Source organism: Drosophila teissieri, chromosome 3R (assembly GCF_016746235.2).
Source record: "Drosophila teissieri strain GT53w chromosome 3R, Prin_Dtei_1.1, whole genome shotgun sequence".
In the NCBI taxonomy this organism is placed as follows: Eukaryota; Metazoa; Arthropoda; class Insecta; order Diptera; family Drosophilidae; genus Drosophila; species Drosophila teissieri.
In genome coordinates this window covers 29246722-29271216 of record NC_053032.1, presented here as the reverse complement: position 1 = coordinate 29271216, position 24495 = coordinate 29246722, and the positions used below count along the sequence as shown (strand labels likewise).

At 45.8% G+C, this 24495-nt stretch overlaps 4 protein-coding genes across 6 annotated transcripts in view; 2 read left to right on the top strand and 2 right to left on the bottom strand.

Annotated features, from left to right (window-relative positions):
• The window catches only part of LOC122621232 (tyrosine-protein phosphatase 99A), a 234771-nt gene extending 222272 nt beyond the window's left edge, over positions 1 to 12499 (bottom strand). Inside the window, exons 1-3 of the mRNA XM_043799034.1 lie at positions 12306 to 12499; positions 11507 to 12126; positions 11389 to 11411 (exon numbers count right to left, since the gene is read on the bottom strand). The gene's annotated coding sequence lies outside the window, so the exon portion shown is untranslated. The remainder of the gene's footprint in view (positions 1 to 11388; positions 11412 to 11506; positions 12127 to 12305) is intronic.
• LOC122618950 lies at positions 12346 to 12617 on the bottom strand (the record flags this gene model as incomplete). The annotated part of the gene is given in 2 exon segments (XM_043795545.1): positions 12346 to 12384; positions 12387 to 12617. Coding segments are annotated over 2 exon segments (270 nt in total), but the record flags the coding sequence as incomplete, so codon positions are not given.
• An 817-nt stretch (positions 12618 to 13434) lies between these two features.
• LOC122619819 (M-phase inducer phosphatase) lies at positions 13435 to 17477 on the top strand. The gene is made up of 2 exons (XM_043797000.1): positions 13435 to 14427; positions 15355 to 17477. The coding sequence occupies exons 1-2, from the start codon at positions 14372 to 14374 to the stop codon at positions 16721 to 16723; spliced, it is 1425 nt and encodes a 474-aa protein (XP_043652935.1). The 5' UTR covers positions 13435 to 14371; the 3' UTR covers positions 16724 to 17477.
• A 1385-nt stretch (positions 17478 to 18862) lies between these two features.
• On the top strand, positions 18863 to 24474 carry LOC122619216 (aminopeptidase Ey-like). 3 transcript variants are annotated; one of them, XM_043795987.1, is made up of 7 exons: positions 18863 to 18923; positions 20885 to 21392; positions 21458 to 21613; positions 21674 to 22531; positions 22591 to 23140; positions 23514 to 24034; positions 24091 to 24474. In XM_043795987.1, the coding sequence occupies exons 2-7, from the start codon at positions 20893 to 20895 to the stop codon at positions 24317 to 24319; spliced, it is 2814 nt and encodes a 937-aa protein (XP_043651922.1). In that variant the 5' UTR covers positions 18863 to 18923; positions 20885 to 20892; the 3' UTR covers positions 24320 to 24474. The 3 variants fall into 3 exon arrangements, with proteins under 3 accessions (XP_043651922.1, XP_043651920.1, XP_043651921.1); XM_043795985.1 differs by lacking the exon at positions 18863 to 18923 and adding an exon at positions 20406 to 20457; XM_043795986.1 differs by lacking the exon at positions 18863 to 18923 and adding an exon at positions 20698 to 20817.
• Positions 24475 to 24495: the final 21 nt, after the last annotated feature.

The window sequence follows — 24495 nt, the reverse complement described above, 5'->3', positions numbered from 1 at the left end:
CCACCATCACCACCCGATCGATGGACTACCAGAGTCCTGCAGTCCCAGGAATATTGATGAGGTGTGCCAAAAGGTGTTACATTTGCTATTCATGGCAGTCCAAGTCCTTTTTAAGAGCGCTACTCCTGTCCAACATGAATCCTTTCCTTACATGAATAGTTCGTTCTTGTACCATAAACATAGCTACAATATACTTTCTTCAAGATCAGAATAAGTTTACATCCTGCTTCCTTATGAATACTCCTCCATTCATCGAGGGAACTCACTTTCTCTGCCCTCCAAATTTGGAGCAGCAGTTCCGGAAAAAGTAGTGGGCGAGGGAGGATCTAAATAATCGAGGGGAAGACAGAAGACAGTTGCCGACATTTATGCGCCGAGTCTGCTACATAAATAAATGAAACTGGCGGCGTGACAATGACCCCAAGTGTAATTAATATGCTGCTGAAAATGCAGCGGTTCCGTTAGAGCGGAGAATTCGGCGGGGTTGGGGGAGGGTGTATCGGAAAAGTCGGGGTGGAAATGAAATGAAATTATTCCGAGCACCGCATATGTGGGGCACTTATCTTGCAAATGTCTTAGGTTAGGGACAGCAAAGCAAACAGTTCGTTGAACTTCCTTAGAGCGTGCCACAAACACCCCGTATCTGTAGCGATATAAAAAACAGACACAAACTTCCCAGAAATCCATTACACTCTATAAGCAATAGGGCATTAGACAAACTACGCCGATCTATATTTATATTGATACATACATCACACGCAGCACAAAGAAGTGGCTTATAAGCCAACATACCAACATTCCGACTATTTTGGTGGGGATCTCGTAAATATTTGAACAACATATCATTGCTTAAGGTAGATAAGCATTAAAGTCTGAAGTAAAATGGTTCTGTATGGTAAGTTCCTATATAATACGTGGAATGTTGGAAATATTAAGCAAATATTTGACATATAAATCAAGTTTAACTTCTCAAAGTCGTATGAAGTTGTTCAGGCAATTGGGGATTAATGAAGAAAGTTCTTTAAGACCCTCACATGGACGCTATATTTGTAGTTATAGAGCTTAAGCAATGTAACAGTTTTGGGGCTTATCTGACTATTGTAACTTACTTTATGGTTATTATCTTTAACGGAAAATCCAACTGCAAGCTGGCATATTTGCATAGGATACACTATGATATTCACCTTGTGTCCATTAAGAGTTTATGAAAATGGATCGCAACTGGGGAGCAGGTCAATAATTCCAAATTAAGCTCAATTATGCTAAACAAGAGTTCAATTGGCGGGGAAACAAACCCCTGTGGATACACATTTCTCTTCAGTGGATAATACCAGACCCCAACCCCTGTGAATATACGAGTATATCCATTTTCATATCCATTGATACTAGCCCCCCAATCGAACTCATTAGCCAGCAATACGCCATCCAATTGATGGCAAGAACCGAAGAGCATTGGTAACCCATTAAGGCATTTGCTGTGGGGATACTTTCGTCGATACTTGGAGGAGACCCCTTTTAGCTAGGGATCACTTACCGAATTTGTCGCCCTGCGATAAGGTCGCTGGCACCTAGAAAACATCGGTCTGCACATTAAAACCGCACAAAATATGGGACAGATGTTTGCTGGCGAATGGTTCTTGGCTTGCGCCAAGGAAAACACAAATTGAAGGTGTCAGGCTGACTCTGACGCGAAGGAGTGGGATCGAAGGAGTCCAAGCAGCCGAAGGAGTCGTGAGGGTGAGTCCGAGGCAGAAGGAGCGAAGGAGCGGCAAAGCCGGCTGCCAGGACCTCATTATTCGCTGCATTTACTCCTCGATCCGCTTGGCTCGGCCGTGTTACACTTATTTGGCCGCCTCCTTCAAGACGAAAACCCCGCGCACTTTGGCACGAGCTACGATCAGCTGTGGACTTCAGGGGGATGAAACGCAGCGTTCTTCCAGGTGGCGGCGTCTAGCCGAGGACCTACTGCACTGAGCAAAAAAATGTGCACTTCTTATTTATAGTGAAACTGTCAATTGCTCAAATCTATATCGCTTGTGTTATCAAATCTAAACAAACTTTAACTATTAAAGCCTGATTAAAATAAAAATAAATTAAGCAAATATATATTTGAAATTATTTACTATATTCATTTGCGCTGAAAACTTTAGATGAGGCATCGTTGAAATGTTACCACGCTCTCCTGCTATTTTAGGTTTCTGTTCAAATTGCCAAGTATTTTTCTGAGTGCATTCGTACCCACCCCTGCGACGTCTTGACGACTGTCTTGAGCATTGGAAATTGTGCAAAATCGATTACAATGATTGCATTTTGGAGACGGAAGAAGAAACCGGCGATCGGGGATGGAAGCTGCTGCCCGGCAGCAGAATCGGGGAATGCGGCACACACACAATGGGCCGATGTGCGCCGGAAGAATAATGGCATAAACATTGGGTCCTTTTGTCCTCCCGTCGGAGGAGGGGAGGGGGGAACTGAGACGTGCAAGATGTGCGCCAGGAGCCCGGTGTTGCACTGATTTTCCTTGGCCGGCCATTGTGCGATGCATTGTTGATTTCTTGATTCCATTGCAGGCACGAAAAGATTTTTGCACACACAGCCGCTGCTTGGTGACATTGCGCAATGATTACCGATTACCGTTGTGCGCAGCTAATGTCCTGCCCGTAATTTATATGATTTTTCCATTTCCGAAGGGCGAGCAGGCTGCCGCAGAGTGTTTCCTTGCCTCGTGCCGATTACTTTCGGATAGATGGCCCGGTGTGTGCGACAATGTCCTGCATTTCTGTTCATTTCTGTGGTCAGTCGCTTGCCGTTCTATTGCACAAATTTGACTATTGTCCTGCACAGCGAATCTCGAAGAGTGTGGACCCATGCCCAGCTGCGATTTCGAGATTGTTTGGACGGGGACACAGAGCTTTTGCAGCTGTCGATACTCAAAGGGGGTGCCGATCAATTCAAGAGGCAATAAGTAGGTCTACATCATATTTCTTCCTAATAAGCTGGCGAAATCCTATACGATGTCAGGGGATTATTATCATATTTCTGTGGCCAGCTTTGACTGTACCCAGCAATGCGACTTGTTTAGAAGGGCATGTGATTACAAAGCTTTTGCAGCTGCCTCTAATGTCGCCGATGTACCGCCCTGATTTATGTCACCCATGTAATCAACGCACTGATTAAGCTGCACACGGTCGTTGACTTTGCAAGGACTCGACTGCAGCTGCCGCCCGTAGGGGCAGCATCACCAGCGGTGGAGTGGAGTAGCGAAACGAAATCAGAGCCAGGACTACAGGACGACAGGACTACACCACTGCAGAGCTACGGGACTATCATCAACCGCCGCCAGCATGATACTGCACCTGCCTGTTTACAACTTACAACGGGAACGTGCCACATCCTGGGGGTTGGCAACCACCCCAAAAAAGCAGCAGCACCACCACCACTCAACACTGAACGGAAAATCGCAGCAAAAGCCTGCAAGCCAGTGAGGAAATTTGATACGATCTCAGTAAAATCTGAAAGTCATTTGATTACTAGTTCAGTTAACTAGTTTTTGAAAAAATTTCAAGTTGTATTAAGGCCCAAATCGTTTATCACACTTTACCCCTAACTTTGAAATAGATTTTTCTGGCAGTGTAGCAACCGGCACCGGCGATGCCACCCTCTTGCGCAGTCTCAGCCGTTGGGATTCACACGCGCATTATCCTGGCGCTGGTCCTGCGCACTGTACCAGGATAACGACGCCGCCACCACCAGCAGTATCACCACCATCAACACCACCACCACCACCCGTAGCACCAGCAGCAGGATTGCCATTAGCATTAGCATTGCCACCACCACCATGCAGGATCAATTAAAGGACTCGAGCCGTGCGGAAATGGCGTTCACTTGTTTTGATTTTCCAGCCCGGGGGTGAACGCTTCCCATTTCGCGTACAGAAACTTCCTCCGAACGCACGTGCGCAGTGTCCTGATTTTGTAGCTGAATCCGAGTTTGAACCGAGCTGATCCAAATCCAGGATCCTGCTGCGCCTGCGCCACACTTTCGCGCATTTGGACTGACAAAAGGATCTGCTGGCGCATACACACCCTCTACACATTTTGAGTTTGATATCCTGATGCCGGCCCTCTAACAATGCCACTTTAATGCAAATACAATCGCACATCCTTTCGAGCCTCGCTCACAAAAGGGACCTTATTGAGCGCGGTGCATATTAACAATAATGTATTTTGCCGAGAATAAATACATTTCATGCGGGACGAGAATAGTACGAGTAGTGGTAGGGTTTTCCATCGGAAAATGCAGCGTAGTACGTGCCCGCCGATTTCCATGGCAATTTGCGATGAAAATTGTATCCGGCCCACGTGCCAAATTGAAGGGATTTCCCGAAAATGCAGATCACTGTGCTTGTGTTTGTTTATTTCAGTGGGCGTGAGGTGAGACGTGCATATTTCGTATTTAAATTAAGGAAGGAAGAAAGGAAGGAAGCATGGCCAATTATATTTTTAATAATAATAACATTACACGAAATGGGTCTATAATAAAATCATAGAAAATATTAAACACCTAAAAGGTAATAATTAGGATATATCAAACATATTCAAACCTTACATCATTATGCATCATAGTAAAATCATGTTTTACCTTTTCTTGAAGAATACTATTCAGATCCTATGCCAGACACCAAAGACCCCATAAATCTCCACTTTTGAATTTGATATCCCCAGAATGCCTAAGTAATCAAGCGAAAGAACTATGCACACATGACTCGGTGCAGATTATAGATACACTTATGTGAAGATATTCTTTATATCGGATCCCCAAAGAAACGCCAAAAGGCGAATGAGTGGCAATCCCAGACAAACGAATGCCAATGCCAATGCCATGCAAACGAAGTTATTTTTGTAGAAATTCAAACCTGCAGTGAGTGAATTATGAGCCAGGGCTGTCAAGGCTATATGGACTTGGAATGGCTATAAGGTCTTGGACATGGGCTGATGCTCGGCAAGCGACACACACACGCTGGGAACTCGGCTCGCCACGGATCTGGGAACGGGGTATAGGCATGGACATGGGTATAATACCAGGCGATACATAGGTGTGATCGCGGGAGGAAGGGAACACCTTACGCCGAATGCACGGAACAGGTTGCAGCTACAAGCCCCGAGATCCGTTCGAATCCGATGCGAACAATAGGTAGACAAACTCACGTACCCGAAATCAGCGGTGTTGTTGTGGCTGTCTTCTCGTTTCTAACATTTTTGAAATCTGCGCAATCTGCTTTGGTATGCACGGTTCGGGGGACCTGTCAATAAGGTTTCCCATCCAGCGATGCCGAATTGGCTGATTTATAGCCAAACTGTTGCTGTGATCTTAGCTCATGATTCTACCAAAAAAACTTTCGGTATAACCATCTGTATATTTAAGCTTGTAGCTTTACAAGATGACATACAATATTCATAGTGATTTTCTCTCTAGATGATAAACACAAATTCGCTTTACATCATCTGTTTATACAAGGTTTTTAACTTCTGTAGCCATTTTCCCAATCAAGTTGGCTAGTTTTTGAAATCACAGCCGCGCAGCACTGAGCGCATCTTCAGGTGGCTCAGGTTGCTGCTGATGATGATGATGTTTGAGTTGATCATGGGCAATGACTAGGAAATATTGCCTTTCCTAAGAAGGATTTGTGTCAGCAAACGTGACTCGAAATACCAAGTTCCGAGTGTGTGTATGCGTATTTGATTGCTGATCCCTTTGTGCGTGCCCATTGTTTGAATAGTTAATTATGGGCTGGATCGGCGGACACTCCTTTTAGGAGTCCGTAAACCCTCTAAATAAAACAAAGCAAAAAAAACCTTTTCCCGCTCTCAGTGGCAGCTCAGATTGTTTTGCCGCCACAAGCATTTTTAACCATAATTTGGGAATTATTTTTAAAATTTTTTCGAATTTCCATCTACGCACTAAGTGGGCGGGGGGCGGCCGTGGGCGTGGCTGCATTGACAACTGCTGACAATGACTTCATTTGTGTGCCAAACGGCAGGCGCTGACAAGTATCAGAAAAAAAGAAAGAAAGATGACGAGACCAACTCCCAAAAACTCAGGCTTGCAGATTAATATTGCACACATATGGCGAGGCTTGTTGGGATCTGTTGATTGATCGATGGAATGTACTTGTCGAAGAATTCATAAACGTCATGTGCCCATTGTCTGGGCCACAATGTGCAGAATGTGTGCAATTACAGATATTCCGGCAAGAGATTGCAGTCCATCCATCCATGCGATGAGCATGTGATTGCACTTGTAACGCCTTCAAAATCTGGATGGAACATCTTGGGGTTTCGTTGGCGGTCTACCTCTGAGAGATGATTGCTCACTCATCGGATAATCCTGAGGTTCAGGGAAGGTTTTCCACTATCAGTTATTGATCACTCAATTTCCTCACAAGAAAGTTCTAAGTATTCCCCAATAGATATATTACTTTTCAACTGTTAGGTATTTATATTTATAATAGGAGATCTGCATTGTGTTACCTTATAGGTTTAAGGAGATAGAGATAGAAATGTACTCGAATTTCATTCAATTTTTTAATGGGTTTATAATCTACTCATACGCAGATTATTCAAGGATAAATGCCTAGAATTTAGCTGCCTTATAACTATTCTAAATGTTTTTAAATATGACATGCCTTGAAATAAACGGCATTTGGCTATTGCACACACACTTTTCCCATGCACTCTTAAAAAATCGGGCAATATTCACAGACTCATGGTGGAGAATCCCTATTGATCTCATTTCCTTCCCAGAAGATCAACTTTCTAACGCAACCCGCTCGAGGAAGCCTGCAGCACCTCACACCACCCAAATCGACCCAAAAACCACTGGAAACTGCATAGGGACAGGAGGCAATTGCAAATTGACATGGACCATTTGCCGATGTCTTCGGGATCTACAAGTTTTCCGGAACTCATCCCACGGCTGGGGGGTAAAATGCACCCATGTCACATAAATAAAATTTGTATATGCGATTAAATTTGAAATTCGAATCGTAATGCATCTCAAGGTGAGCGAGGGGAAAGGTGCTGTCAGTCAGAGAAATGGGAAACTGAGCACCTCAGACAGTCCGTCGATCTTGAAAACCCTCCCTCCGCCCGGGAATTCGGGGTGGAGAGCTGCCTGATAGACAAAATCTTGTCATAACTTTGATGTTGTTAGTAAAACAATGCAATTGGCCGTCCTTCGTCCTTGCTGGCAAGACTTGCTTTCCTGCTTTCCTGCTTTTTGCCTTCTTGCCCCTTCCAAGGCGAACTGGCTGTCCTGATCCCAGGATATCCCATCCTATCCTCCTATCCTGTCTGGGAATGAAAATGGTGCGAAATGGGTGCAGCTGCCTGGAGCTGCCTGGAAATACCGCTTTCCGATTATGCAACAACCACGAGCAGATCGATGCCGCCTAATGTGCTGTGTAATTCAGCAAGACATTGAAAAATCACTGGACCAGGACATGCTTAAGATGATTTTTTTGACTGATTTCCCCGCGTGTCATGGGGAATTTGTCAAAAGCCCGACTATTTCCGAGAACCACAAGAACTGCGCATTAGGCAACATGGAGATGAAGATCAAGATCAGCTTTCTCGAGTGGAGTGGATCGGATCGGCCAGAGATGCCCGAACTTCTCCAACTCTGCCCTCCCCTCATCATCTTATCCCATATTCATTGTCCCAGATCTGGACAGGCCAAGGAAAAAACAACAAATCGGCGATGGCAAAAGGGGTTGGGCCAAATGTGTTGAGTCTACCAGTTTGTAAGGCGATAAGATCGGCTCACATCAATCCCGGATATATAATGCTATCCCTAAGAACGTTAATCAATTAATTACATGCTGTGCATACGCGCAAGGATCGGGGTAAAAAGGATTCGCCACCAGCGAAGGGTTGCCTCCATCCTTTGCCTTGATTAATTTCCGACATTTCCCAAGGCTATCTGGAAATTGGCTGGTCCGGAAAATTAGCCGACCAGTGGTCAGTTCGTGGGTCAGTCGCGTGGCTGATATTAATATACAAATAAAATATTGACCATCATCAAAGGGGTGAGCAATAGATCACACGCAGGGGTTTTCTTACATAGCAGGGGATTCAGAAATCAAGAATGACCAGGGGGTCTGTTCTTTGTGTTATATCTCAATCCAATACAAGATCCAATACAGAAACGATTGGCAGTATATCCAAATATATTGACCTTCATCTCAGAAACCCAGATATCAGTTACCATACATCGTACAAATGGAAATGGAGCTAAAAACAACTTGAATGTTGCATCATTGCCCCCTTGAGACAATCATAATTTACACAAAACTCTTATCTGGCCGCTTGGCGACAAGGTTGATGTGGATGCTATTTTAAGAACCCCTATATCTGGGCCGCACAGCCAAGGATTTGCGCGCCAAAAAGTCGAACCACTTGAGAAGTCATCCGAGGCTCGTAAAAAACTGAGAAAAAGGAAAGATCCCAAACGGCCTGCTGTGTGGGAACCAAATTGCTCCGATTGCATGTGACAAGAACAACAGTGTTTTTGCACTGGCCGAAGGACAATTGACGGACGGCAGGGAGATCGAAACTGTTTCATTGTGTGCCACTTGTTTTAGTTGTGTGCTGCCTGTTGTTGCACACATTGTGACCCAAATTGCTATTTGGCGAAAACAAAACCGAGCGGAGTTTGCAAGAAAGAAACGGCCATGTGCCGAGTCCCGAATAAATGAGCATCCACTTGACCAGGACAAAGGATCGGCCGCAGCTACTATTCAAATTATAGAGAAAATTGCCAGTAAAACACAAACTAATTGTGTTTGCCAATATCGAGCTAGCCGAACGTCGGGAGGGGGTGCTGTGGGAAACGTAGTCCATCCAAAATAGATCACATTGGAGTTACGGAACGAGGCCTGGGAAACTCAAGTGGCACTCAGCGTGTGCTCTTTGATGGGGTCTCATCGCAATCGCATCCACCGCCTTTCATTGCTGCCTGGCAGCAATGTGGCAGGCAGATGAGCCCTATGCCGCTTCGGATTCCAATCTAATCTTCATATTCGCATCACCCTGAGCTGGCCTGGAAACCCCGATATGTGCGACAGGCATATCAAAATCGAATTGAAATGCGCGCAACTCATAAAAATATTCAAATAAACATAAGAGCTAGAAAGGTTCTGTAGATCGAAACTGGGATACTCTGGAACAAATTGCACACATATATATTATTTTTATCAAACTTTGCCTATGGAATGTTATTATGTTAATCGTAATTTTCAAGCTTTGGGTTTTCCTGTATGAAAGCCTTTCATATCGGCTAACCTATTTTAATAATAATCTGAAAAATCGCATGGAGAATTATGATACCCCCTGTAAAGAGCATAGAAATACATGTGGCATATCAAAGCGTGTCAAGAACTTTGTTCGCTTATTAGGGGACCTCGAACCGCGACTTTATGTTGGTCTACATAGCGAACACCGCCATTCCCCCCCAGTCGCCGTTGTTGCTGCACAATACTAACTTTTGTTGTACCGCCCAGCCGTTAAAAATGTGTACTGCGAGAGACGGAGAGGAGAATAACGTTGATTAGTACTTCCTGAGGCTGCTGTATAGTACGATATCATTCAACAATGCTATACAAAGCATTTACATAGACTTCTGTCATACAAACAGGAAACTTTAAGAATCGGAACTTGGAACTCGGGCCCAGCTTATCAGAGGAACCAGTGGATGATCATATATCAGGCATATCCCCAACGCCCTAGGGGAATGACTTCATATCTGCAACATTTTACCAAGATACATTTGCTGATATACAATAGCTATGCTTTGCCATTGAATATGATTCGGTTTATGTAAAAATCTTAATCTCCCAAGGCTGTTGGTTCTTAAAAAGTTCATTAAGGCATTAATCCTACAATCAGGGCCATGGTCTTCGAGTTGATTACGAAAACTTCCTCAACCGCAAATCACATGATGACACAACACCCACCCATGTAGATCCCATTCGGAGCAGATCCCATTCAGCACTAATGGACAGTTGATTTCCTCTTCTTCAGCTTTCTTTCACATGTAAACTCTGAACCCGGCAATTGATTGTCCGGGAGAGAGCTTCATTTCGCGGACAACGGACAATGGGGCGGCATGTATAGTATATGGGTGTGCGTTCTCTAACATCGAAATGAATTGCTTATTTTGACATTTATTAAAGCTTTAAATAAAATTTATGCAGAGAATCAATTAGTGGGGCCAGCCATAAAGGCAAGTGAGATGAAAAATGAAAGAAGAACGACACGCAACGGCAGAAAGTCAAGTAACGAAATGTATCTCGAAGATACAATATTTCTCACAATCGGTTTGTAGACGAGAAAAACGAACAGAACGCGACTTAAAAAACACATATAACAAAAAGGCAAGAAGACAAAATCACGGCCAAAGGAGAAGGCAGCGAAAGATAAACAGAATGCGGATCGATCGGACTCCTCTGCGCCCCCTCTCTTTCGCACTAAAACGAGTCCTGCGCACAAATACACACACTAGTACGAAAAAGGTTTTGGCGCAAAAACAAAAAATCCAAAGTAAGCAAGGCTATTCCCTGCGCTTCACCTACTTCTTCGGCAGCGGCAGCGCTGCACTTCTTCGTCTCTCTCTCTCTCTTTCCCTCTCAGAAATCTCAGCGCCGCGCCTCCTGCCTCCTTCGTCCTTGCCTCTGCCCCCACCCCCTCGCTGCTCACTCGTTCCTCGCTCTCTCTTCCTCAGCTCGTGTTCTGGAATTTGCGCGCGCACGTTGTGAACGCTCCTTCTTATCCTTCCCCACCCCCTCCTACATTCCCATTCCCCTTCCCAATCCCCTCTCCATCGCACACACGCACACAGCAGGACTAATTCGGCCTCCCTGCTGTTCATATCCTTCGCTCCTGGGCCTCGATCAGCTGATCGAACATATGAGAGAGGGAACCGCTATCCCTGTCTAACTGTTTCTTCGTTTCTTCGTCCTGCGTTCTAATCAGTATCAGTCTGCGCACCTCTCCTCCGCTCCTCTTTCTTTCCCACCTTATGTACTACGGTACTTCCCCTGTCCCTGTCCCCGTCCATACCATTGCCCCTGCGATTTGGCAAGGGAGGGGGAAGAGTAGGGGAAATCTAACACATCAGAACATGTATTATCATGTATTGGGTTCAATTTCTATAGCAAACGAATTAGCTTCGGAGATATCTGCATAACTTAATAACTGCATTCATGAAATGTTAATGAAAATTGATAGAATTGAGAAGAAAGACAATGATATGAAGATTTGAGATAAACGAAGTGTGTAGAATTGATAATAAATTCAATAGTTGTAATATGACAGCATCTTATGCACTTACCAGGTTTCACTATGCAGGTTTATCTGAAATATATTAAACATTTAATTATAAATAAATTGCATTTAAATATGTAGGTTTAAAAGGGATGCTGCAAAGTTGCGCTTTTTGTATCTCTCACCTAGACTTCCCATCGCTGGCTCCTCTTTGCGCCTCCTTCTAATTGCATTGCATTGTCTACCACACACGCACACACTCGCGAAAACTGGGACCGCCCAGCCTTTAACCCATGCCTGCCCACCGCACCACCCTTAACCCTTTCGGCGGTGATTTGCGAAAAGAGCGCGCGCGCGCAAAAGTATCTCAAACGCTTTTTTTCGCACACTTCGCAGGCTTTTTAATGCACAGACGACCGAGAAAACAACTAAAAAAACAAAAAATAAAATAAGAGCCGATGCTCAAAGCTCACTTCTTGGAATTTCGATTTACAATTTAGCTCTTCACTTTTTGCTGGTCCTGTGATTTTTTTTCTTCGTCTTGCCGTTTTGCTGTTTTTGAGGTCCCCCGCTATTGTTGTGCCCCATTCCCATTCACATTGTTGCTGCAATTTCTTTCTCCGCAGCCTATTCTCATTCTTTATCAAATTTACCCACTCACACACAAACACGCACGCACACACACGTGTGTGAGTGTGCTTTTGCATACGCTTTTGATTTCTCCGCTTTGCCCTTTTTCTGCTTTCCGATTTTCTGGAGCCCGGCGATATCACGGTGGTATTATCTGAGATCCATTATTGCCAAGCTATAATTGGAAAAAATAAAAACTGGATAAGCATTTAGTTAAAATACATATGCAAAAAACTTTTCTATAATCAGAAATTATGATGATTTGGCACATGGTTTTTGTGTAGTATCGAGCTAGCAACATTCCAATACCCTTGACTGATTAAATTATGATCTTTACAGTGGTATGCCACTTACCACTCATAAATGTATTTTGCCCCACGGTGCGCACGGATCGCTATGAATGAGATTGGTTCTGAGCTTTTTCCTTCCTTTTTCCCCTATGCGCTTTTTTAACTTGTTCAAAACCACTTTATGATTTCTGCGTCCTTCTCGTCGTTTTGTGCTGGTTGTTTTCCATAAAGATGATCCTCTCGGCTCTTCCTGCAGCAACAACAAAAGCTGGCCAAAGGAATTCAGCGGAATGAAACCGTAGCTCATTTGGTGGCTTCGGCTGTGCCTGCTCCACAAATCATTTACGTTTGCCTGTGGCTCCCAAGCGGTGTGAATGATATGGCCCCGTTACACTGGGCTGTCCTTCATTTGTTTGCCGCGGACCTTACAAAAACACACTCGAAGTGCACAGCACAGCCCATGGGTGTTCGCATCCCCCGCGAAAGCCCCTTGGATCCACCGGAATGACTCCCGCAGGGCCACGGCGCATATGTAACTCGATTTCTGCTTTAACTTTGCCGCGATTGCACACAAGCGAGGGGATACAGTGGAGCTTCGGTGGGGGAAACTACTCTGATCTTCACATAATCGATTATTGGTCATATCACATTGCTGCTACTGTGAATTAGCACGTGTTTGCTGGTATTAAAGTATTTTGCCTTTCTTAAGTACGCCGTTTGTTGGAATACTCATAGATAGCTCACCGTTTATTTGGTAGAGTGCCCCCTGTGCATGGATCTCTGCGGCTGGAAGCTTTGCTCATTTAACGACATTGGCGTCTACGTCTGCAGAACACAAAGGAGCCACGCCCCCTCCGCGGCCGCCCATCCCGCCGGTGCGGCGATCATATGACTGCGGCCACTACCTGCTGATATGTAGTTTCCAAGGGGATGGCTGCAGGGGGTTACGAGGGGGGCTACAGGAATGCGTGGATCTCACATTATTACCTGCAAACGACACAATCGATGCCGCCTTGAAATTCTGCTTAAAGATTCGCGCAGTTCTTCAGCTTCCTCTTCGCTTCTTGGGGCTCCGCACCATTTGCACATGTGTTCGGCCGCCGGCTCGGCTCCACTTCGGCTCCAATTGTGGCGACTTCGGCTCCACTTCGGCGGTACGCGTCGCGGTATAAAAGCTCGCGCGCCAAAATCAGTGGCCTCCATAGAGCGGGCGACCACCAAGGCGCCATAGCCAGATTCTCCTCGTTTCTCGGTACATTGGTATTCGGTGCGGGTTTTGGGCGTAGGGGAAGTGTAGGGGAAAGGATTCTACCTGTTGCAGAGATTCTGGCGCTCCACATGAGCAGAGATTCCGACAACTGACGACTGCATATGATCCTGATTCTCCCATTTTCCCCGTTTTTCCCGGTTTTCCTTTTCGCATCGCTGTTCCTTGGGCACATGGCTGTGGCCCCGTTATGTGTGTTGGTGTCGCCCGTCGACCGCCGGCCGTCTCCCTCCCTCTTCTATTGCAACTTCTTGGGAATGGAATCAAAGAAGCAAAGGATAGGAAAATGAAGGCAAAGGAAAGAAGCCAAGAACTAAGAACTAAGAAAAAGGCGCCCTTACCAAATGCGCCATCTCGCTCCTGCGCCCATCAGCTGTGCGCCGCTCTCACGCTCTCGCTCTCGCGATCCTCGGCCGGGGTGCAGTTATAAAAACCAGCTGCTCGGAGAGAGCCAGCACATTCGTTCTCAGTTCGTCGTCGAGTCAACAGCTCTTCTTGTTCAGCCTTTCGGTTCCTCGTTCGGTGACTTGAGATTGTGCGGTTCAAATTATTGACAAAAAGAAAAGCCTCGCACAACCACACTCCGAAAAACGAAATAAACCAACCACACAAAAAAAAATCATGCTCAAACGGACACATTAACAAACACAAAAAAAATAAATTAACTAAAATGCAATATTAGCCAAAAACCAAAAGGACTACCATCCAAAATTCTCAACAAACTGTAAATGAGTGCAGAGTGACCAGGAATAAATTGTGTTTTAGCAATTTCTTCGGCTTCAAAACTCGCCAGCGAAATCGAAAATCTTCGGCTCTTCAAAAGCCATCCAACGCCGCAACACACAACACAAAAAACCAACAAAATGCTGTGGGAAACCATTGTGGAGGAAAACAACTGCAGCATGGATTGCAATATCAGGTAATTATACCGCCCAAGGATTAGCGATTAGCACAACAGCAAAACCCCTTTTTGCATCAGGAATACCAGTTGAAAATACGCGATGAAAAGTGCAAGTTCAAGAGCAACGGCAACAACAGAAAAACAGAAAAGCAAAAAACCAAAAATAAAAAAAAAGCATATGAAAACGATGGGGCCAACAAAAGTAAAAGTACTTTTTATCACGCTCCGCACGTTTGCTTTTTGCCCGATTTTTATTTTGGCGCTCAGCTGTCGTTGTTGTTGCTGCTGCTCGCTTGCCGTTTTTCATTCATTAAACCGGCTTCCGCGAGGCTCCAAAAAAAAGCAGCAGCAAAAAATGCTTCTTGTCCGTTCGTCAGTCAGTCAGTCATTTTTTCGAATTTTTTCCTTTTTTCCCCCGTGTTCTTTGCGGTTCTTTGTGCTGTTTTCTGTTGTTGTATTATCGCTGCGCTTGCGTGACGTGTGACCCAAAAGTCAAGCTGAAAAGCAGATGCAGCGAAAAGCAAAAGGGAATTCCGTTTGGAGTACCGCAAATGCTTAACTGGAATCAAGAAGAAGAAGAAGCGGTAGGGTTCCTCGCGTTTTTAATGAATTCTTCCATTGGTCTTCTAAAAGTATCTTCTAAAAAGTATCTAAAACGGTTCATACTATCCCACAAATTCCAGTTTTCGAAGCTACTTTAAAGTACATTTCTAGCTCAGCTCCCTCTCACCCATTTACAACAACCCCTCTGTATTTTCTCGGGTGTTTTTGTTGTTTTTACACCACCAACGCCACCATCACCACCACCACCAGTTTGTCAGTATTTTTAGCTGGGTTTAATGACCCGCTCTTTCGTGAGTTTAGGGAAGCAAAAGCAGCGCTCTTCCTCTTGCTCGATGCCGAACAGTTGACTAATCCTCCCCCTCTCTCTGTTTGCTCTCGCAGTAATAACACCAGCAGTTCGAGTAACAAAATGAGTGGATCTCGTCGTGCTCGCCGTTCTCTGGAACTGATGAGCATGGACCAGGAGGAGCTGTCGTTCTACGACGACGACGCTGCGCCCCAGGATCAGCAGCGATCGGCCAGTCCGGAGCTGATGGGTCTGCTCTCGCCTGAGGGCTCGCCCCAGCGCTTCCAGATCGTCCGCCAGCCGAAGATCCTGCCAGCAGTGGGAGTATCGAGTGATCACACGCCGGCGCGCAGCTTCCGCATCTTCAACAGCCTGTCCTCCACCTGCTCCATGGAGTCCTCCATGGACGATGAGTACATGGAGCTCTTCGAGATGGAGTCGCAAAACCAACAGACCGCCCTGGGCTTCCCCAGTGGCCTGAACTCGCTGATCAGCGGTCAGATCAAGGAGCAGCCTGCAGCCAAGTCGCCCGCGGGTCTGTCCATGCGCCGCCCTTCGGTCAGAAGGTGCCTCAGCATGACGGAAAGCAACACCACCACCCCACCACCAAAGACCCCAGAGACTGCCCGGGATTGCTTCAAGCGCCCGGAACCGCCAGCATCGGCCAACTGCTCGCCCATCCAGAGCAAACGCCATCGCTGCGCCGCCGTTGAGAAGGAGAACTGCCCCGCACCCAGCCAACTCAGCCAGGTCACGGTCAGCCACCCCCCTCCACTGAGGAAGTGCATGTCGCTGAACGACGCCGAGATCATGTCCGCCCTGGCCCGCTCCGAGAACCGCAACGAGCCCGAGCTGATCGGTGACTTCAGCAAAGCCTACGCCCTGCCTCTGATGGAGGGTCGTCATCGGGATCTGAAGAGCATCTCCAGCGGAACAGTGGCTCGCCTGCTGAACGGCGAGTTCAGCGATAAGGTGGCCAGCTATCGCATCATCGACTGTCGCTATCCCTACGAATTCGAGGGCGGCCACATCGAGGGAGCCAAGAACCTGTACACCACCGAGCAGATCCTCGATGAGTTCCTCACCGTTCAACAGACTGAGCTGCAGCAGCAGCAGAACGCCGAATCGGGACATAAGCGCAACATCATCATCTTCCACTGCGAGTTCTCCTCGGAGCGTGGACCCAAAATGTCCCGCTTCCTGAGGAATCTGGATCGCGAGAGGAATACCAATGCCTACCCGGCGCTGCACTATCCCGAGATCTATCTGCTGCACAACGGCTACAAGGAGTTCTTCGAGTCGCACGTTGAACTGTGCGAACCCCATGCCTACCGCACCATGCTGGACCCCGCCTACAACGAGGCCTACCGCCACTTCCGCGCCAAGTCCAAGTCCTGGAACGGCGATGGTCTGGGCGGAGCCACCGGGCGACTCAAGAAGTCGCGCTCGCGACTGATGCTGTAGGATGATGTAATCGTACAGTTCGTTATCTAAATTTGGGTGTTATCGTATTGTATATATATAGACGTATAGGGGTATTTATTTCACGCTGCTTTTAAGTTGATTTTTGTTGATTTTCATTTGTTAATCCGTAGACTAAGTTTCTCGCACACGCAGACACACACCCAACACTCTCATTCATGCAAAACAGACAATTTCATTTGGAATTTAACGCTTTTGTTTAGTTATTATTGTTTTTATGGATTCGGCTTTAGTTCAATTATTTAAGCACTCTAGTTCAAATTTTAAAGATAACCATCGAACAAGCAAACGAAAAATGTGCATTATAATCTAAAAACGTGAGGAACCATGTCACTTAAATTTAAGAGGCCGATCCGGAAATCAGACCCCTTAATCATTTGTAGATGATAAGCAGAACAAAAAATGGCTAAAAACAAAAAAAACAAATAACACACAAAAACAAACACGCTCATTAAATTCATCCACATAAAACTAAATGTTTAAGAACTATCGTTTAAGAGTTGAAAGTTGAAAACTTCTGCTAGGTACAATTTACGCTTATTATTTGTTTATTTTTATGTAATCCGTAACCGAACAACAAGGCCCCGAAACACAAATGCATACAAGAAAACAAATATTTTACCATGTAATGATTATTATTTAAGCAAAGCTTATTTTTGCATCAAAAAAGGCAATATTATTGAACAAAGACCATCAATTTTAAATATACTTAATACACGACGAAAATGAACTGAAATTACTTGCATTTTTATCTTTCAATGGCGCCAGATGCGCAATAAGCGCGGGGATTTCTTGGGAGGTATGGTTTTCCAGGAATTACCACTTTGAAATTGGCGCGCAAAGCGTGTAGTTGTAATTTGTGAGTGCCAGAGGGCGCTGTGTCTGTAGAAAAGTTTGTATAACAGCAACGACTTTTCGGCAGACTGTTATACAAAAGGTTGTATGTTACTTTAAATTGCTTTGAATTAGAGATGTACGCGTGATGCATTTTCGACAAGCAAGCACGCGAGCGAAATAATTAATCGTATAGAAGGGGTATACAAAAACCATCAGTTAAATTGGTTTATATAAATGGGAGGCCTAACACTTTCTGATAATCGGCTTATGATATTTGAATTTCTCCCTTTTTTTTTTAATAAGCTGATTATTCTCGTCCACACCTATTCGAATTTCTCCTTAAAACTAACCAATCTTTAATTCTCCAAAAAAACATGTGTGGATTAAAGCCAAACGTGGTTTGTGGCAATAAGCCAAAGGCAGGGCTCTAGCCACAAAAATATTTTGAGCTTCAGACCAAATTCCATGCCAAATTAACCCTATGCAGACTGATAACCAGTGCAGTTAATAAAATAATATGTAATAAGCCATTCATATAAATACAATTAATTTGAATTAAAAAGTAAATAAATAATAAAAACATGAGTAATTTTGATGGTAAATACTCCAAAGGGTGACCCAGATATAACTTGAAAGTGGGGCCTTTCACAAAGGGTTAAGGCCCCTCCTGTGAGCCAGCATGCTGCGAGTGTCTGTCTGCCTTTCAGTCCGTTTGCACTTGGTCTATTATGGTTTGTTTTTGCCACTTTTCGTGGCCCCTTATCTGCGGAGCTTCCGCCATGGGGGGTGGCCGAATAAAGGGGGGTTATCAGGTTAGGGGGGTGGGTGAACTCTAGGGTCGAGTGGCTGAAGTGCCCAGTGGCATACGAAATAGAAAGAAATGGGTTAATCAGCGCAATTAGGGTCAAAAACACGTAGTGACATCTACGCAGCGATGTGTGCAGCGTGAATCAAAATTGCGCATACGCCGGGTAAGCCCTGCCATTATTTCATTGCAATCGCCCGCTGAGCGTTTCGTGTGGGTCACACATGTGCTATTTTTTTTTTGTTTTCCTTTTTTTTTTCACCTCATATGATTTTTCTGCTACACATTGCTCTAGGATAGAACAAGAATATTGTGGCTGCGATTCTCTGCGCCGACGCAAAGCAGCGTTTCAATCTCTAAGCCGTCGACGTTTCGCTGGCTCTCCGGTTCTCGGGCTACGCCTGTATGGGTGAGCGGTGTAACCACGGGCTATAAGATAAAAGCGCCGCGCTCAGTAAACTTTAGATTCGCGTCGACCGTCGACCGTCGAACAGGTCGCACTCCTGCGTGTTTTCCTGCTTTTCTGTGGCTCCAGCAACGGTTGGTCTCCACAATTTTTTGTGTGTCAAGCACCTCGCGAGTGCAGCTTCAACCGAATTGAATCGCAAAAAAAAAAAAAAGAAATAAGAACGCCAAATTTAACCCCGAAATCACGAGACAGCAACTACGCACTCGAAACAAGTGCCGAAAAAAGAATAGAGTGACACAAGTGTGTTAAGAACACAGCCCAAAAGAATACGTACTCAAAGCCAAGAAAAACAAGTTTCAAGTGCTGAACTGTGCACCATAAATAATGAGTTGTCAAAAATAATTCCCCAACGTCTTCGTGAATATTTATATTTATTTATATTTTGTTAAAACCAAAGTTTAAAGACTCCGCAAATCCAGGAAGAAATCATCATATATAATGATTATATTCGATTATTAAGTATTCAGAATCTGAATGCAGGTTTTTTGATCTCAATAAATTCGTTTAATTACAAACACCTTTCGAATTTCTTACACCTTCATTAGCATTATAAAGCAATTTTACTTGTTTTATTGACTTAGATTTTATTCCACGGTTTTGCAGCTAGCGTCTTGACCGCTGTTGTACTTACTCCCAGTTAACTCGAAGGGATCAATTGATGGGTCAATGTCACAGCAGCACGTGTTTGACTTTTTAGAGAAATCACAACAAGTTAACAAGTGCATTTAATTCAATTTGAGTGGACAATTTTGTTGTTTTTCGATTGGGGAGTTTATTTGCACGTTTTCTTAACAGTTTCCTGTACTTTACTAGCATCAAAACAATGAATTCAGTGATCTTTACTTGATCAATAACACATATTGAGCTTTCACCTAACGCTTTAAAATGTCTGTTATATTTATCTATGTGGGCCCAATCAGTATTCAGTTATCATATCCATATGATAAACTTTTAAGTTCATTGACCCCATTTCCAATCATTTATATGCAACCAAAGAACCCAGAAAGTTGAACCTAAAGAACAACTTTTGCATAATTACGAGTGGAGCTGAAAGAAGTCCAGAAAAATAAACTAGCAGGAAGTTGCAATCTGGTTAATCCAGTATAGTGCCTTTTCCTTTTTTACTCTCTTGGGATGTTCTGGTAGGACTACATCTATAAGGCTGTAAGTCATAGATACTCCTTAAAGTTATTCAAGTGTTAGTGGGCTGTTCAATGGGTTGCTTATTTAACAAAATATTTAAAGGTTGAACAAAAAGTAATATATGTACGTGCAAAAACCGAAGTGAAATCGTGGGAATGTCGTTGATGGGTATCGTAATAAACAAACTTTGACAGCAACCTATTTTCTGAGCTGTATAGATATTGCCTTAAAAAGCAAACAGTCAACATTAGTTATTATTATTATCCATATATTTAAAGAAGCGCAGCAGTTGCGCTTAGTTGCTAGTAACTATTTACCTACTTACTAGTTGAGTTAACGGCACAATATTTATTCAGCACTTCATCAGCTGATCAACTTTAGGTACTCCGATATCATGCAGTACCCCTGGCATGGGCTATAATCACAATCATCCACATCTGCACATTTATCAACATTTATCAGGTAGCCGGCGCATAATGCCAATTGTGAGGAGAGTCTCAAGCGGGTTTCATTGGCCCAGACCTTAATACGTGCTCGGCATAGCGATCCAAACATAATAAATAAAACAATTTGCATTAATTTCAAGTAAATCAGCGAAACCGCAGAAACAGCAAAAAGTGCGCTGCGAATGATACAGTGGACATCAGTCAACCATTGTATTTTGGTTAAAAAAAAACTAATTGTTTATCATTAACTCAGTGAGAGTAAGCAAAGCCCAAGTTTCGAAAAAATTGTATTCAAATGGGCATGGGATGATTACAATTAAAGTGGAATAATACCAGATTTCTGTTAGTGGATACCCACTGTTTATGGTTTGCCAAAGTAATTTGGTTAATTGCTTTACTTTGCTCCAATAAGTGATTCACCCCTCCCCCGCTCTAACCCACAGAATTGGTAATGAAGTGGTTTCTGCTGTTCGTGGCGGCCCTTGGCCTGGGATTAGCCAGCGCCGACTCCATCGATGCCATCGACTCCGCCGAGACCACCGGGTCCACCTACAACTACTACCGCCTGCCCACATCGCTGCGCCCGCAGAAGTACCAACTCCGCATCCTCACACTGCTGGAGAATCCGGAGGACCTGCGCTTCTCCGGCTCCGTGAAGATCCTGATTGAAGCCCTGGAAAACACCAGGAACATAACGCTGCACTCGAAGAATCTGACCATCGATGAGTCCCAGATCACTCTGCGCCAGATCGGCGGAGAGGGCAAGAAGGAGAACTGCGTGTCCTCCACGACGGTGAATCCCTCGCACGACTTCTACATCCTCAACACCTGCCAGGAACTTCTGGCCGGCAATACCTACGAGTTGTACATGCCCTTCGCCGCCGACTTGAACCGCCAACTGGAGGGCTACTACCGCAGCTCCTACAAGGATCCCGTGGCCAATCTCACCAAGTACGTCTGCCGGACTTTTAGAAGTCTGAAACTGATGGAAACTGATGGGTTTCTTCCTATTGCAGATGGATCTCCGTTACCCAGTTTGAGCCCGCATCTGCCCGATTGGCCTTCCCCTGCTTCGATGAGCCCGACTTCAAGGCTCCCTTCGTGGTCACCCTGGGATATCACAAGAAGTACACGGGTCTGAGCAACATGCCCGTGAAGGAAACCAAGCCACAGTTAGTTATCAAATAGCTAACATAACTGTCCACAGAAACTAAAGTAGCTTGCTCTTTCAGTGAAACCCTGGCCGACTACATATGGTGCGAGTTCCAGGAGTCGGTGCCCATGTCCACCTACCTGATTGCCTACTCCGTGAACGACTTCTCGCACAAGCCCTCCACCCTGCCAAATAGCGCTCTATTCCGGACTTGGGCCAGGCCCAATGCCATCGATCAGTGCGATTATGCCGCGGAGTTCGGACCGAAGGTACTCCAGTACTACGAGCAGTTCTTCGGCATCAAGTTCCCGCTGCCCAAGATCGATCAGATTGCGGTGCCCGATTTCAGTGCCGGTGCCATGGAGAACTGGGGTCTGGTGACCTACAGGGAGATCGCCCTGCTCTACTCGGCGGCCCACTCCTCGCTGGCGGATAAGCAGCGGGTGGCCAGCGTGGTGGCCCATGAGTTGGCCCACCAGTGGTTCGGCAACCTGGTCACCATGAAGTGGTGGACCGACCTGTGGCTGAACGAGGGCTTCGCCACATATGTGGCCAGCTTGGGTGTGGAGAACATCAATCCGGAATGGCGTTCGATGGAGCAGGAGTCGCTGTCCAATCTGCTGACCATTTTCCGCAGGGACGCCCTGGAGAGCAGCCATCCCATCTCGAGACCCATCCAAATGGTGTCGGAGATCTCGGAGAGCTTCGATCAGATCTCGTACCAGAAGGGCTCCACGGTGCTGCGCATGATGCATCTGTTCCTGGGCGAGGAGTCCTTCCGCTCCGGTCTGCAGGCCTATCTGCAGAAGTTCTCCTACAAGAATGCCGAGCAGGACAATCTCTGGGAGTCGCTCACCCAGGCAGCCCACAAGTACCGATCTCTGCCCAAGAGCTATGACATCAAGAGCATCATGGACTCCTGGACCCTGCAAACTGGGTAGGTCCTTGCAAGATAATCTCGCTTTAAGTTCCCACTAAGTATATCACATCTGCCAGCTACCCTGTGATCAACGTGACGCGCGACTACTCCGCCAGGACGGCGAAGCTCAACCAGGAGCGCTACCTGCTGAACACCCAGGTATCCCGAGCCCATCGCGGCGGCTGCTGGTGGGTGCCACTGAGTTACACCACGCAGGCGGTGCAGGACTTCAACAACACAGCGCCCAAAGCTTGGATGGAGTGCGGCAAGAATGGCGAGAGCCTGCCCAAGACCATTCAGGACCTGCCAGGACCCGATCAGTGGGTGATCTTCAACACGCAGCTCTCGACGCTCTACAAGGTCAACTACGATGCCCAGAACTGGAAGCTTCTCATTGAGACCTTGACCAATGGAGATTTCCAACGCATCCACGTGATCAACCGAGCTCAGCTGATCGACGATGCTCTCTATCTGGCCTGGACCGGCGAACAGGACTACGAGATCGCCATGCGACTGATCGAGTATCTGCAGCGGGAGCGCGAGTATCTGCCCTGGAAGTCGGCCTTCGAGAATCTGAAGCGAGTGGGTCGCATCGTCCGCCAGACACCCGACTTCGAGTTCTTCAAGGTAGGTGCTGGTGTTCCAAAGTATCCTACTGCTCTGCTACAACGTGCTCCCCGTGTAATCTCATTCTCATTTGTATTTCGAAACGATCCTTTCAAAATTGCTCACACCTAACCACCTAACATCTACCCACCTAACTTGCCTTGGGCAACCCGACACCACCGACAGTTGTTCTTTGTCGTAAGTCTGAGCGCGTCTTAAAAAACCAGTTAAGATGCCCGGCACTGCTTTTAACTATATAACACTTTAGATGTAATACCAAACCATTAACTTCTAGTGATGCTGCAATGCATGTGACATGTGCCGGGTATATGATCCTTGAAGTCCTTTTTAAATAATTTCATAATGTATATCTCCACTTGAACCCTACATATAGCGTTATATGAAGAAGCTGATCTTCCCGATCTACGAGCACCTGAACGGCATCAACGACACATTCAGCTCGATTCCGCAGCAGGATCAGGTGCTGCTGAAGACGATGGTGGTCAACTGGGCGTGTCAGTACCAGGTGGGCGATTGTGTGCCCCAGGCGCTGGCCTACTACCGCAACTGGAGATCGGAGGCCAATCCCGACGAGAAGAACCCGGTGCCGATCAACGTTCGCAGCACTGTTTACTGCACCTCCATAAAGCACGGATCCGATTCGGATTGGGAGTTCCTGTGGACGCGGTACAAGAGATCCAATGTGGCCGCCGAGAAGCGCACCATTCTGACTGCTCTGGGTTGCTCGAGGGAGGTGTGGGTGCTGCAGCGCTATCTGGAGCTGACCTTTGACCCCAAGGAGGCCATTCGCAAGCAGGACTCGATGTGGGCCTTCCAGGCGGTGGCCTTCAATGAGGTGGGCTTCCTGCTGGCCAAGAAGTATTTCATGGACAACGTCGACTTCATCTACAAGTTGTAAGTTTCCTTTCTTGTGTTGCATAGAACTTCGGCTAAGGGTTTTTGTTTTTCAGCTACCATCCTCTGACCAAGGACATGTCACGCCTCCTCTCGCCGCTTTCCGAGCAGGTCATCACGCTGAGCGACTTCAACGAGTTCAAGGACTTCGTGAACAACTCGCGACAGTCGCTGAAGGGACTGGAACAGGCCATCCAACAGACCCTGGAGATCATGCTCACCAATGTGCAGTGGAAGGAGCGAAACTACCACCAGATGTCCCGCTCCATCCAGCAGCTCCTCTAGATTACCCAATTCCCATTTCCCAGTTCCCAGTTCCCATTTCCAGCCTCTCATCAGCTCACTAAGAGAAGAGAATCTCTTGATTTCAGCAGGAATATTATGAATGTTTAAAGTCGCTTAAATAAACAATTTAATACTCCCGTATTCGTGTATCTCAAGATGGAAGTCTTTTAATTTCT